The sequence below is a fragment of the Psammomys obesus genome, unplaced genomic scaffold, assembly GCF_907164565.1.
Source record: "Psammomys obesus unplaced genomic scaffold, mPsaObe1.curated_primary_1811, whole genome shotgun sequence".
Classification (NCBI taxonomy): domain Eukaryota; kingdom Metazoa; phylum Chordata; class Mammalia; order Rodentia; family Muridae; genus Psammomys; species Psammomys obesus.
In genome coordinates, this window is record NW_026590701.1 from 3,143,313 (window position 1) to 3,159,268 (window position 15,956).

General features: G+C 37.9%; 1 protein-coding gene across 2 annotated transcripts in view; it reads right to left on the reverse strand.

Moving 5' to 3' along the window:
- The window catches only part of Scfd1 (sec1 family domain containing 1), a 76,035-nt gene that overhangs the window by 30,594 nt on the left and 29,485 nt on the right, over window positions 1-15,956 (reverse strand). For both annotated transcript variants that reach the window (XM_055608572.1, XM_055608573.1), the window contains 4 exons: window positions 11,098-11,237; window positions 9,994-10,084; window positions 9,134-9,207; window positions 8,442-8,523 (listed from right to left, as the gene is read on the reverse strand). In XM_055608572.1, the coding sequence (XP_055464547.1) occupies window positions 8,442-8,523; window positions 9,134-9,207; window positions 9,994-10,084; window positions 11,098-11,237 (387 nt within the window). The remainder of the gene's footprint in view (window positions 1-8,441; window positions 8,524-9,133; window positions 9,208-9,993; window positions 10,085-11,097; window positions 11,238-15,956) is intronic.

Below are 15,956 nucleotides of genomic sequence, written 5' to 3' on the forward strand. Positions count from 1 at the left end.
ACACACACACACACACACACACACACACACACACACACACACACACACAGTTTTCTAAAGTAAGACAATGCATTTCTAGAAAGTCAAGCCCAAATAAGAATGTGTTACTTCAACTTTGGTTACCTAACTTCTATTAAGGGCCCTAATGAAAATCTGCCATTACTGCTTAAAGAACAAGCAATCTTTCTACCTTAAATACTGCAAATCCTTATAAATTTAGACTATACTACCTTAATAAATCACAGAACTGCTCTCATTAAATTTCACTTTACTGTCATATCCCTGACCAATAAAGCTGGCCATGTAGCTCACAAACAGCCACATGAAATCCATAAATACTACACTTTTTTTTTTTCTGGTTTTTGAGACAGGGTTTCTCTGTGTAGTCTTGGCTGTCCTGGACTCACTTTGTAGAGCAGGCTGGCCTTGAACTCAAAGAGATCTGTCTGCCTCTGCCTCCCCGAGTGCTGGGACTACAGGCGTGTGCCACTGTGCCTAAATACTGCATTCTTATATTACACAATTTCCTCTAGATTAAGACACAATATAATATATATGTATAATCATATATATTATACACATATCACACACACAGGTAGAGTTTCACTGTGTATATGTAGTTTTGGATGGACTAGAACAGGCAATGTAGACAAGGCTGGCTTCAAGCTCACTGAAGTCAACCTGTCTCAGCCTCTCTAGTGCTGAGATTTAAAGGTATGCAATCCCCATGCTGGCCAATGTGACATAAAGTAGTGCTTTTCTTAAAAGGTTTAGAAAACTGTTCTGATAGGAATTTTCTCTAAACATCACCCTCTACTTTTTCCAGACATATATGCAAACCATAAGCACTTAGAAACTATTCTGAGTTCCATTTTTGAGTATGCATGCCACAGTTACGGGTGAAAGTTGCAGGTGCGTGGATGTGCCTCGTGTGCACGAAGGTCAGACAACCTCCGGTGTGGTCCTCACCTCCCACCCTGAGACAGGTCCTCCTTTTGTTAATGGCGGCTGCACACACTAGGAGAGCTGACCTGTGAACTTCTGAGTGCTCCCTTGTCTCCACCTGCCATGCATGCACTGAGGTCACGGGTGCATGAACTGTATCTGGCTTTAAGTGGGTTATGAGGACTTGATGTCAAGCTCTCAGGCTTGCATGTGCTTTTCCCTCTGAGCCATCTTCCCCAGCACCTATCTGAGCTTCTAAACTCTTCAGGATGATGTGCTATTTGTGGAGGTTGTTCTCAATCTGTTTCAAAATATGATGACTTCAACATAGAAATTTATTCAATATACTGACTTCTACTTCAACTATTTAATCCTTCCTACAAGAAACTGTAGTGAAAATTTAATGTACATAAGAATGATCTTACGAATAAGTATTTAAAATTTAAATATTAGTACAATTACAATTTAATGATATTATTAATATTTTTATGAAAATATATGGCACTTGTAAACTGCTAAATCTTTCCGAAACTGTTTAAATATATTAAAATAATGTGAATACTTAAATGATACACCTAGAAAAAGAAAAGAAAAATCACACTGAAAGCAAGCAGAAGAACTGGGTAAAAAATAAACAAAAAAAACCCCCAAACAATCAAGAAACGAAGACAAAAATCATAGGAACCAAAAGCTAACTCTTACAAAGACCAATTAAACTTATGTATTTGTAGTCACATATGAGAAACCCAAAAAGCTACTAAAATCAGAAACAAAGGAAAGGTCATTACAAGGGATCAATAACATTAAGAAGATAAAAATGTATTTACAACAACAGTGCAACCACAAACTTGATGATTTGATAACACATATAAAATCAATTCCTTGAAAGATACAATCTATCAAAACTCACTTTAGGAGAAAGAATACTATTAATATGTCTATTTCTGTTTTTTTTTTTAAATATAGTGAATAATTAATTGCCTTCAAAAACTGAAACCACCAGACTCTGAAAATTATATTAGTGAATTCTACCAAACATTTATAAAAGAAAAACAAAACCTAAAACAAACAAACAACCCAACAACAACAACAAGAAAAAATGTACCAAAAAGCCAATACCAACTTTCTGTAATCTCTTCTGGAAAACAGGATGCCAATGCCAGAGAAGGAAAGAATGTTTATCATTGCTATTGCCTGGAAGAGCCAGGTCAGCACAGTAAATTAAGGGTGGCGATAAAAGATGGACTGAATGAGTAGGAGGAAAGAAACTTACTGCTCAGAGGACAAGAGTGCCCCAAAAGGTAACATCAAAGAAGTCTTGGAATTAATAAGCAAATAATGGCAAAATTGAAGGGTATAAGGTAATATGCAAAAATATGATGCCCTTCTGACATATTAGCATGAAATCATAAAGTAAAACTGTTCCAATTATATTAGCATTAAAAACTCCAAGAAAAGATCACAGAGAAAACATCTAATACTGCCAGGTTGCCAGTCCTTCCCAATTTGACCTGCAGACTTAAAAGAATCCCAATATAAACCTCAATTACCCTGTAGATATCAACAAGACAATTCTAGGAACAATATGGAGTGGCAAGTGATGTACGACAGTCCAGGGATGAAGGAAGATTAAGTTTGGAAGAATGGTACTTTACTCTAAGACTTATGGAGAGGCTACCACAGTCATTACAGTGTAGTATTGATGAAATCATTGACTGACAGATCGTTATGAGAAGGTAGATTCCCACAATAAACCCACAGAAACACAGTTAACTAAATTCTGAGAAAAATCAATACAACTAAGACAGTCTTTTCAATAAATGGTTTAGGACAAGTAAACAGCCACACTTAAATCTAAACACAGACTGAAGGGCACCATATGTATAATAAATTACAAAACAGCTAGAAGATAGGAGAAAAGTCCTATTATAGAAAATCTAGCTAGTCTTGGGTACAGTAATGAGATTTTTGCTATCCTACCGAAGGCATGATCCATGCATGACACCTTCCTAGAAAAGTAGCATATGAAAAGAGGTATCATGTATCATCAATACACTAAAATGACGAGTAACAGTACGTACCTGTTACCGTGGCCAAATCCAGGACACAACAATGCCAGACACCGAGAGGGATATAGAGAACAACTTTCACTGATTGCTACAGGGAATGGATGGTGCCACACAACAGAATACTATTCAGAAATAAAACAAAGGGGCAAAAAGCCCTGAAAAGATGAGAGGAATCCTAAATGCATGTTAAGTGAAAGAATCAAATCTGAAAAGGCTGCATACCATATGATTTTGACATAGTGTTTTAGAAAATACAGTACTACCGGAACAGTACAATGATCAATGGTTGCCAGGTCTCCAGGTAGAGACAAAGGTACAGGGAGAAGGAAAGAGGAACAGCAGAACACAGTAATGTTAAGAACCCTGAGACTATCCTATGTCATACTGCAATAGTAGACATATGCCATCATACATTTATCAAAACTTAAAGAACACATAATATAAAAGGAATTCAGCTAATAATAATACATTTGATAGTGATACTGACTTAGCAAACTATAACAAACATGACACGCTAATACAAAATATTAATAACAAGAGAAATTAGTGTGATTGAAAGGGTATATAGAAACTGTTTCACTTTTCAATCTAATCCTACCTCATGGTGCTGACTGCAACTTTGGCTTCACATGTACTAGGCAAGATCAAACTTTTCTTTTTCCCATGTAAGCTCAAAACCACTCTAAAATAAGTGAAGGCTCATAATTAAAACCAAAGAGAGTTAAGAGTGTCTGCCACTCTTGCAGAGGACCCACGTTCAGTTCCCAACACCTGCACCTGACAGCTTGCAACTACCTGAAACTCCAGTTCCAGGAGACCTGACAACCATCACGCATGTGCACAAACACACAAATACATAAATAAAAACAAAACCAAAGACATATAAAAGGACAATAAACAGTAGGGCTACAGCTAATAATGGCATCTGTAAACTCTCTGAAAATGTCTGACCCTTTGACACTTTCCCCTCTTATTTCTTCATGTTACTATGTAAAAGAATATTAAAAATACAGTGGTGACCTTGCATGTGCAGCTCTACACCTACAATGAGCACTGGGGGGGGAGGGCGGTGGCCTGATTTTGTATTTTGATGCTAATGACTGGCTTTCACGATCTGGTTACTGCCTGGTACACTTATCCTTGTTGTGTAAACCTGCCTAACACATTAGACCTGATTGGTTGATTAAAGGCCTAAAACCTGGGCAGGGCAGAATGGGGTAGGCATAGCTAAGCTTCCTGGGCTTCAAGAGAATCATGGGAGACAGACAAAACCACTTGAGGCACGAGAAAGGCCTCCAAGAATGGCATGGATAGAAATAACACCAAATATAAGCAAGTATTCATAAGATTATGGATGGAAGGTACCCCAGCTGAGGATGGTCAAGGAGGATGGCATTGGATAGGGGCTGGGAGACTGATGGTGAAGTTACTGAGACAGTGTAGGTGAAGTATCTGCCCAGCCCAAAGGTAAATAAGGCAATTATAAAATGTAACAGGTGTCTGTGTCTTCTTATTATAGCTGGTTAAATAATACTGCCGTAATAACTACAGGGCTAAAAAATAACATTATGTAGCCCAAACCCATCGTCAACAGCGCCCAAAAGTATAGGCAAGTTATATACAGTGACTGAAAGTGGAGAACCTTACGCTGTCAAATGAAGCAGAGACTACCTAACCTCCCCCCACTTACACGGGAAATAGCAAAAGTCAAGCTTAATGGAAATAGACTCAAGAGTAGATACTGTGTGAGGCAATATCCGTCAAGCGGCTCATACTTTCAGTAATTCCTAGCCCTGTCATACAGAATGCTTGAAAACTCTACAGAAAAAGTGCATTTTTACTAGTATTTACTGATTAAGAACATAAAGAAGATTGCCAAAATTAAAAGATGGTTCTTGACAGAAAAAAAACATTTAAATTTTTCTATACTAACAGAACGTTTTTGTATCAGGGTAACTTGTACAACATGATTTATCCAACACAACTGTACTTCATCTGTAGCTATTTAAAGCTGTGCACTAGGACAACTAAGCGGGGCCAGGAAGCCGATACATGACCACTCTTCTTCTGCAAAGCAAACCTGACACAAGAGACAGTGTAGTGATCCCTGTCAATATTGGCCTTGCTGCTGTTTTATTTTCATGTGTGCATGCATGTGTGTATATATAACATACATGTTTAGATTATTGCTGCTTTCTATACCCCTACATCATTTTCTGAGGCAGGACACAAGGAAGCTGGTCTCTTGGAAGCCGTGGCCATCATCTGTCACTGACGTTCCGGTGGAACATTAGAAAACGCGCTAGCTGGCTAAGGACTGGGATATTCTTGATGAAGGTTACTCATCTTTGGGGGTGTGAGTGGCCCCAGTGGTTCACTTTGATCTAATAAATTAAAGGAGGATTGCTGAGTGCTTATTTTCCATAATCTGTATTTTAACCTTCTGCTTTCATGGTTTTCTTTCTAAAGCACAGGACTTTCCTACTTCCTGGTTGTTGACGGATGGGGTTACTTGCACACAAGTTTTTTTAAATAAAAAATCACTCTAGTGCATCGAGTGACAAATTATAAAAAACTAACAGCCCTCATTTTCCTTTCAAGTAGAGTCACTTAGGTCAGGAATGACAGCATATTAAACTGTTTTTCACAGTCATCTTCTACCAACATAAGTCTATTCTGAAATGTACCAAATTATTAGTGTGAAATGACAATACAAGGAATTTCATATGCAAACTGTATTTTGTAGGGCATCATTTTTCTCAGACAGCTTTCTACTTCCAGAACTCTCCACCTCTTGCTAAATATGCTCACCATTTGAAGCATCATGTGACTCCATCATAATGAAATCCTTACCTTTTGGTTTCACAGTCGATTAGAGGCAGTGGTCTTCTGGGTCCTCAAACACTCCCACTACTGTGTATTAAGGCTTTTATACCTACTCCTCCTCCTGCCTGGAATAGCTGCCTCTGACAGCTCTACTAGCTGACTGCTTCCAGTGATTCAGAACTCAACTCAAATACCACCCACCTGTGTGCTTTGCTGTTCTAACACCACTTCTGACATCTTTCCCCACTATCTTTATTATAACTGCAACATAAGCTATAGAAGAAATTTTTTTATTACTGCATTTTTAGAGCATAATCAAATATATAGCCACTCAATAAACATGACTGAATAAGTAAATTATTTTAACCAAAATGTTCTAAAACCAAAAGTTCTAGTCTGACCTACTATTAAAAAGTATATTCATAAAGATATGTGGTAGAAGGATACATTTGTAAAGATACATAAAAAAAAAAAAATGAACCAAAATATTCTATAGGTACAATAATTAGCTACTTGGGGTCTTGCAACCTAGTGTATTAGCAGGAGTGGAGCTTGGCATTTTCTTAACTTTCACAGATATATAATATACATACATATATATATACACATACACACACATATATACATATGTATATAAATAATCATATGTATATAATTAATTATATAATTTAATTAATATAATTATTATATAATTTAATTAATTAATATAATTATTATATATAATTGTATATCATATATATCAGACAATATATTATATATATAACATATAACACATAAGTCAGAAAATATTTGAGAATTAACAAACTTTGAATAGGGAATGGTGTTAAAGCATTCACAGGACTATAAACAACTGACAAACTTACCAGAATTTTTTAACATTTTTAAATTTTATGTATATGAGTGTTTTGCTGGCATGTTTTTCTGTGTATCACTTGTGTGCCCTCAGAATCCAGGAGGGCATCAGACTGCCTGGAACTGAAGTTACAGATGGCGGTGGCCTACACCACGTGGGGTGCTGGGAACCTTCGCCAGAGCAACACGTGCTCTTAACTGAGTCATCTCTCCAGCCCCCAGGATTCCGTTTTAACTGTCTACGTTCACAAGATGACCAAACACACAAAAAAAATGTTTCTGACAAACACAGAAAAATGAATAGCCGAAGTGTATGACTATATCATAGAGTTTAAACTACATAATTAGATGTCCAGCAGGATCTGTATTTTACTAGTGTAGGGCGGCTAACTTCCTATCTTCTGTATGGACTTAAAGCCTCATAAGAAAGGCTTTCTTTTCTCCTAAAATAGCATCATCTCACCTGGCTTTATACAGTACGTTCTCTTCAGAAGACAATGATCTCTGTAAACAGTGGAACAGGTCCAGTTTTTATGTTTTTAGGGTTTTTATTGTTGTTGTGTTTTTTGCTTTTTTTTTTTTTTTGCATTTAACAGAGGTGCAACATAAGGAAGTAAAGACACTAACAGAAACACTGACAGATCGCACAACTGCATTTTATATGCGTGTTTAAAATACTGAGTTCCAATAATAGAAATTATGCAGGCTGAAATTCCATACTGCAAAAATGTCCATTATCTATATATTAGTTCTTTTCTAGTGCTTTGGCTTTTAAATCATTAACAAATAAAATGTCTAAGTCCCTTCTCAAACATAAAACAAAACAAAAATAAAAACAAATCCCCAAATCAAGGTAAATCAGCACATATACTCATCCTTTAGAATAATTCAATTGGGTCATACTAAGTAGAAAACAAGTTTTCAAGTCTGGCCATCTGGCTACTGGCCTTAACATTGGATGCCTTGAGAACTAATAGCAGCAGAATACTGAAGAATTCATTAGGCAAACTCATGCACAGTAACTGTAAGAAAAAGAACTATGAAGGCGATACTGATATGCTCCAATATATTTGCTTCAAAAATCACTATGAGAGGAAGTAAGGTGCTTTAAATTAGTAGTCATCTAAATCCAAAAATTTCAGAAATAAGTTACACAAATAAGTGATGTTATTAGGGTGTATTTTAGACAGTAGCATATCAGGATGATCTTGGGGCTCAACTACGTTGAGATGTGCCAGGACTGTAAATATACAATGAACTTACCAGATCTCACACATAAAAGAGGACAAAAATGTTTCATGTTCTAAAGACAGTATGTGTTGAAATACTAATAATCTGGACATAAAGGATTACGCACACTACACTGTAACATCGCACTGGCAGCTGAGACTATATTATGGTTAGAAAACACTGACTTAGAACAACTGAGCTTTGGTCAATGATAGGAGGATAGTGAATTTGAGGTCAGTCTGAATTACACTGTAACCAAACACCAACAAACCCCAAACCTGCATTACCCTCAGTTGGGTACATGGCAAATGTGAAGACAGTATTGAGATACTGCAGCATGGATATATCACACCTCAGCTACTAATTGGTGAAGTGCTCTTCCTGGGTTCTGAGGCTCCCTCATTTCCAGAAAATGAGCACAGAACTGCTGCGTTCTGTAATTACACCTAATAACGTTGAGACACTCAGTGAGGTAATGAATAGACACTTGTGGGTTGTGGAGGGAAAGGTCACGTTTACCTTTATGTGTTCTAACACAGCAGTGGCAACATTTGTATGGAGATCAATAAGTCTTTTTTTCTCAAGGAGTTCTGGCAAAGAACTGAAAGTTAGAAAAAAACTGAAAATTAGCCACAAAATTTTAAAGAAGCAATGCCTGGTGCTTCATGAGGAACTCAGAAGACTGAATCAGTGATGAATTAACCTGTCAGCTGAACCAGCTTGAACACGTATCACATGTATCACCTTAATACAGGTGAAGGGTTATCTCAAAAGTCTGGTGATAACACATGATTTCTATAGTTTCACATTCTGTGTCCAATGTTTAAAAGGTTTAGAATAAAGTAAGATTAATGGAAACATGCTTTTACCTATAGTTCTAAAAGTACTGAAAACCTGCTTTAACTGAATTAAGAAGACAGTGGTAGCAACAGCAAAATTAATGATGACTGCCTGGCCCTCTTTTATCACTAATATACTTCTCGTAAAATTACTCAAATTGGAAATTTGAAACTATTCACAGGGGCTGTATTTCTGCTGTATCTGAGAGAGCAGAAATCTGCCTAAATGTGTTCAAAGCATTCAGCTTTTCAAATTCAGAGGCACATTTGCTAATATCTACTGTTCCCTTTTATTAAAATTATCTCTGCTTTTTAACTTCCAAAGTGAACCTCCTCATTAGAAAGGCTGCAAAGGGGTATACTTGGGCTCACCTGACAGCTGATGTGAGCTTAGCAGTGTTATCAGAAAGCATGCTGATGGCTCCTTCATCCTCTCCTTCTAGTCCCTGTGAAGGGATGAAAAGGCTCTTACAACTTTAAAATTGGCAAAAAAGTCAACACATCCCAAATAGTACTGGCAAGCAATAATCAACTGGGTCACCCAGCATACACAGCATCCTCTGGAGGTAAGCACACACATTTTTGTCAGCTACAGAAGGATAGTAGCTACCAGTTTAGCAGGAGAGTAAGTAAAGGGTCAGCTGGCACTATCACTCAAGAAATGGCCAGGCATTTGCTGCAGGTGGCACAGGTCTTACGGCTGAAACCACAGCACAGAAGAACAAGCGGTCCTGGGGTACACATCTCTAAAAACAATCATATTACTTGTATTATTTCAAATCACATCCCATTCCTTAAGATACAGTTTCTTCTTAATATTTAGACTTATTCTGAAAACAAAACCTAAGCTGGCTGTGGTGGCTTAGGCAGGACTGCCAGGAGTTGGAGCTACAGTGTGAGACAGTTCGTGAAAAACAAATGACTTTAAGTTGACAATAATTTGTTGTTATTCAAGTAATAAATAGTCTTACACTTTTATGAAGGAAAAGGAAGTAAATGTTTCTTGTTTTTTGATTGTTTTTCGAGACAGGATTTCTCTATGTAACCTTGGCTGTTCTGGACTCACTTTGTAGACCAGCCTGGCCTGGAACTCACAGAGATCCTCTTGCCTCCCTGAGTACAGGGATTAAGGATATGCACCACCACGCCCAGTTGGAAGGAAGTTTTTTTTATTAAACTTCTGCAGATGTCCTTCCTATACTTTTATTCTTGGGGTGCAAACAGGATCTTACCATAATGCTTTTTAGTCGTTTGACCTCATCTTCTTGTGCTCTGTAGGATTCTAGTTCTTGTTGGACTGATTCTGCAACTTCTGGGAAGGGGCTGAAACAATATTGCACAAGATTAGCATTGTATATGATAGTAAAAATTCATGTTTTACATGTGTATTTTGAATATATACAACACTATTTTTAAAATATATAGCTTTGAATATAATTTATATATAATATAAATAGAAAACAGCAAACATAAGTAAAAATCTCAGTGCCTCTCTGACAATATGTAATTTTGTGTATACCACCATTACAGAAGGAAATGTAGATACTGAATTCCAAGGTAAAGAATAGTATTTAAAATATTTTAAACATATTTCAAACTACCATATCAGAAAAAGATAGTAACAGCTTTCTCCTTAAGAAGCCAAATCTTTGTTACAAAAACATGGCTTTCTTTCAATTTTTTTCTTAAGTTCTAAGAATAAAAAAAGAGATAAAGTACAAACCACTCCCACTCCCACAGATTAAACTACAGCTATCTTCTACTTGTCTTTAAACCCTGGGAAGATGAGCCCCAAAGCACCCAGATCAAGGGTAGAGACAGACCTGTATCTTTACAAACACATTTAAAATGCTCCCAAGACCACCAATGAAAAGCACTGGGTTATTTCTTAAAGAAATAGAAATTTTCTTTGTTTAGAATGATTTCTCTGAACATAATGGCAACTAGATAATCTCTGGACTTTAGACTTAGGTTCTGCCTCCCCAGATATATAGTATGGGGTGTATAGGAGGGACAACATACAACAAAAAGGAAAACTACAACCCCAAAGTTTTTCTATCATACACTCAAATGAAAGCCAGGTCCATGGAGCCAATAGTGGAGGTCAGAAAGACTCCTGTGCAATCTACAGGAAGAGCTCTTGAAGAGAAGTGAGTCTCTAAACAACTAGTGAAGTGAGAGGAGACGGAAGGACTGAGCAATACTGCCACTCATCTGCGACTCATGTCACAAGAGCTGACGCTCTGTGACCCTGACTACTGTGTCAGTGACCTTTGCGCTGTGTCTCAGGTCCTCTCTGACCTAAATGTTTTAATTGCTGATGTTTTCTCATTTACCTTCCTTTATGTTTCTGCCAAAATTTATCAACTGGAGTTAAATCGTAAGACTTCTTGTTTTTCCTCTTTGGTCTAGCACCAGCTGGAGAATTTTCCACTCCTGTAGATTCTTCCAGGTTTACTCTGTTTAAATGGAAATCCTAGGAAACAGTAAACTTGTTTAAAATAACCACTTTCTAAGTTGAAGAGTCACAACTTTTCCTAGACAAGGAAAATAATAAGTGTTGCTGCCCTTGCCAGTACTCCCAAGCACAATACGGACTAAACTAACATTTAGAAGGTGCCCTTCCGACCCTCTACTATCCATGAATGTGCTCTCATTGTTTCTGAAGTAACCAAATTTCAAATACACACAGAAGAAGTCATATTTTAAGTTCATCGTTTGTACTGTCATTTACGAAGACATTTCAGAGCATTCTCTCATTTTTTATTATGTTTTTATGATTATGGCTGTTTTTAAATGGCTATGATTATGTGTTTAAAAGGTTAAAATCCAATAAAGGTTAAAGCTACAAAATAGCAGCGCCTCCTTTCACATGGGTCACTCTAGCAGTGGCCACCATTCTCTGCGTTGGGCTAATTTTACTCATGCGAGGCTTGTTTTGTTTTTCTTTTTCCCTTTATTTTTCAAAACACAAACACAAAACAAGTAAAACTTAAGTCAAGCTCTTCTATCCTTTCTTCCCTTTTTCACACTATGCCTGTGGCTTCTTTTACATTTTAGGGTCAGCTTTGTTCAGGAACGGTGAGTTAAGAGATAAAACATGGTTTTCTGTCCCCCCTCACAAGTGCACAAGTTTGAATGCTAGTGCCACAGTCAGGCTGCAAAACATTTGGGGGTTAAGGTCATGACACTGAATGAAGGAAGTGGGTCCACCCGGGGTGACCGCTCCAGTTCCTTCTGTTTCTTCAATACGGACACGATACAGCAAGCAGAGGTTATGACAGGAGCCATCCTGTCACCTTCCTGCCATGATGGACTACATCTCCTCAAACCACATGCCAAATTAATTCTTCCCTTGGGCAGGATGGGAAGAGGGGATAAAACATGGCTATTTGAAGGTGATGAACAGAATGATGAGCAAGAAAGAAACATGATCAGGTGTAACTGATTCAGTCATTTTGGTTCTGAGGTACAGGCAATTGTTTTTTAGGTCTGAGCAAGTTAAGCAGACTGAGCACAATCTAATCTCTTCTGGATAAAGCAAGGTCATCAGTGTTGACTTGGGATCCTTAAGGGAACACTTTCTCGCTCTGACAAACTGATGCTTTACTACAGCTTACTGAAGCATCACTTCCCTTCTGCTATAAAAAAAAAGGTGTGAAATATAAAGATGCCTAAACTGCCAGACGAAAGAAATGTGTCTATTTTCTCTCAAACAAATGAGGATCAACAAGGCAGCCTGCTTACTGCTACACGAAGCCCATTACCATGCAATAGTTTGCTTGTGTGTGGAAGGCACTGTTCTTGGGACTGATTCTTGTATCAGTTACTTATCCTTACCATAACCCTTCAGAAAATTAATACAGCCTGCATTTCAAGGAAGAAACAAGCAAAGCACGAAGACTTGACTTTGGTGCTTCAGGATCTACAGAATGTGTCAGAAATAGGTGAAGGCCTGGGCAGTCTGAGTTTAGAGGTCCTGTGCACAAGCACTGTGCTAATTCCAGCACAGAGCACAGCTACTTGGAAGAAGGTTCTGTAGTATAGATGAAGCCTAGAGAGTGACAGTAAATGTCCAGATGACAAGGAAGAATAAACTGCTGGCTGGGTGTGGTGGTGCATGCCTGTAATTCCAGCACTCAGGAGGCAGAGGCAGGCAGGTCTATGTGAGTTCAAGCTGGGAGTTCCAGGACAGCCAGGGCTATAGAGAGAAACTGTGGCGAAAACAAAACAGAATAAAACAAAACAGAAGAACTGCTCCATATCAACCTCTAATATATTTTCTAAAGACTCTACATCACAGTGCCAGAATACTGGTGACTGGTTTAAATTCCCAGTTTCCCATTTTAACATCTAAACTTCACTTTGCACAAAAGTCATCTATACAAGAATAAAAACAGCACAACTATGAAAGCACGTCAAACAATGAATAGACACTGAGAGTTGTATCAGTGAGAAGTCTGGCTTTTAAAAGTTACTTAGGAAAACAAGAGAAACATTTTTAAACAGCTAAGCCTTATTAGCGAAAATTTTTAGTGAGGTACTGTTTCCATGGTGATGACACAGCTCATTCTAATACAAAGTAACTTGTTAGGAAAGTGCTGTTCTAAAAATAGGAGAGCACAGATTATTACTGTGTATTGACAAGAATATTCAATACAAAATGATCAAGGAATGAAAGATGCCAAGAGTTCTGAGAAATAACATAATGGCAGAAAGAACATTCCCACTGTTTACATAATAGCAAAGCAAATAAAAAAGGTTAATTTTGATCTCAAAAACTGGGAAACTAGAACAATTTGTGCTCTACTCAATCATGGAAAAGAAACAACATTTGGACACCAATAAAAACAACACAAGTGGTTTAACACAATAGAAGTTAAGCTGTTTCCACCGACAAAGCTGAAAGACTGGACAAAGATGCCTCAAATTACCAGATATAAATAAACCACAGGGAAGTGCTAAAGAAGCCTTCAGCAATCTTGTTCTTTCACAAGATAAGGCTAAACCTACCTGTTCAGCCAAACACAGCTAATGTGAACAAGATCACTTAGGATGGATTACCTCTACTATTCAGAGCCAAGATGGATACTCATACAATACAACTAAATTTTATTTTGGCAAGAATGTCAACCTTTTTAACTTCAAATGCTTTAATAGTAATCATTGAACAACTGCTATATTGAATAGATGTACTTTGGAGTCAAAAGTGGAACGTCAACAACCAAAGTTTTCATACTAAGGACACTAACTGACCCTTAACTCACCCAATTTTAAACAATGATAGAGGAATATAGTTCAGGAAGTGAAAACACACTTCTGGGTAATGACAGAAATGAACACAACACAGGGATGCGAGGTATCACCCAAGAGCTCTTGCAACTCCCAAGGCTCTGCCTCCCATCCTGCCCACTCAGAAGAAATGTAGTGCCCTGTCTCGCCACACATAAACTTGAAAACTCCACTCTTCTGGAGCACAGCTCATCTGAGAAGTTGAGCAGCTTGGGTCTGGAGTACCATCAGTGGGAAATGAGAAAGTGGGATGATTTGATCCAGAGCTCTCTTCTTCTGCAAATCATAATCATTTCCTTCAGACAAGATTTATTAGTTAAAGAAAGACTGAGTTTTGCCATTTTTTCCAAAGGCAGTGAAAAAGAAAAGAGATGACCTCCATATAAAATCAACAGGTGAACATATCAGGTTTTAAATCTAACGGCAACATCTACAATAGCTTCCACTGATTTTTTTGAAAAATTAAAGCATTATCTGGAAAAACAAACTCTTCAAAGGTCTTCCCTAAAACTATCTCCAATAAGGAAAGTTTTAGACACCAAGTCCTAACAGAAGACAGTGTCCGGCGGCAGCTGCGGGTCAACACGTGGCCTGGGGAGCTGAGGCCTCTAACAACAACTCTCGGTCGTGCACAACTGCTAAGCAACCTCTATCTCAGAAAGCATGGGACCCACAGTGCTTTGTAAGAGCCCCAGCAATACAATACACAGGACAGATGTGAGACAAATGTGTGAAACTGTACAATCAGCCAAACGCAGAAAAGTAGGCCAGTCTTCAGAAAACTATGACCAAGCCCTTCACAGCCGTCTGGCTCCACCTGGGAGCACTGGGGCTACAAACACGTGCAACCACGCCTGGCTTTTGTGTGGGTGCTGGGTATCCAAATTCAGGTCCTCGGGCTTGTGGGCTTGTGCAGCCGGTGCTCTCCCACTGAGACGTCCACCGCCCCGGTGCACACGGTGCAGTTACGCATAACCAAGGGAAGCTGAGTGGTGTCCACAGGGAACCAGGAGAGGATCCACCCCTTGAATTTGTTTTGTCTCTGTGGCACTAGGAAGTGAACCCAAGGTCTCACTCACTCTAGGAAGCACATTCTACCGCTGACCCACAACCCTGTATCTTGATTCTGTTTTTGTCTGAAATGTGCCTTAAACTGAAGTGTAATCCACAAATGCTTTCCTTGCCATAGTAATAGAAACTATGGGCTGAGATGGTGTCATCATCCTGAATCTCTGTGTAAGTGTGAACTGAGCTCCCCGGCCAAACAGATGAGGCAAGGAGCACAAATACCCAGGATTTAAACCACTGGGATCTGAATGTTGATTACACTGGTAAGCACAATCTGTTTTACTCTGGCTCAGAATACAAGGTGCCCTTGTTGACAATGTCTCTGGAGAGCTTGCTCACTCTTACTGGGAGTTCCTTACAACCCTAGGATCTGTGAGTCATGGAGATGCTTGCTGGCAAGATGAAAATATCTGATAATTTTAATTAATTAGATTTGATTAAGAACTGCCCAGTACTAGTGTCATTAGTGGCAGTTAAATACCTAGAATGCAGTTAGTCTGAACTGAAATGTAACCTAATTATAAAAACACTCTGAATTTATACAATTTCATATATAAAGAGAAAATATAAAATACGAATGTTATAAACTGTATATTGAAAGATAAAATTTGCACTGTTAGATCATATAAAACATATTATTAAAATAAATGTCATTTATTTATCATATATTTATTATCTAATATTTTATTATTAATTCATTACCTGTTTCTTTTTATCTTTTTAGCGTGACTACTGGAAAAGTCCAAATTTACATTAGCAGCTGATAACATATTGCTTCTAAAGTACTGCTTTAAAACTACCAAACTTTGGTCAATGATGGTAAATGGGAAGACAA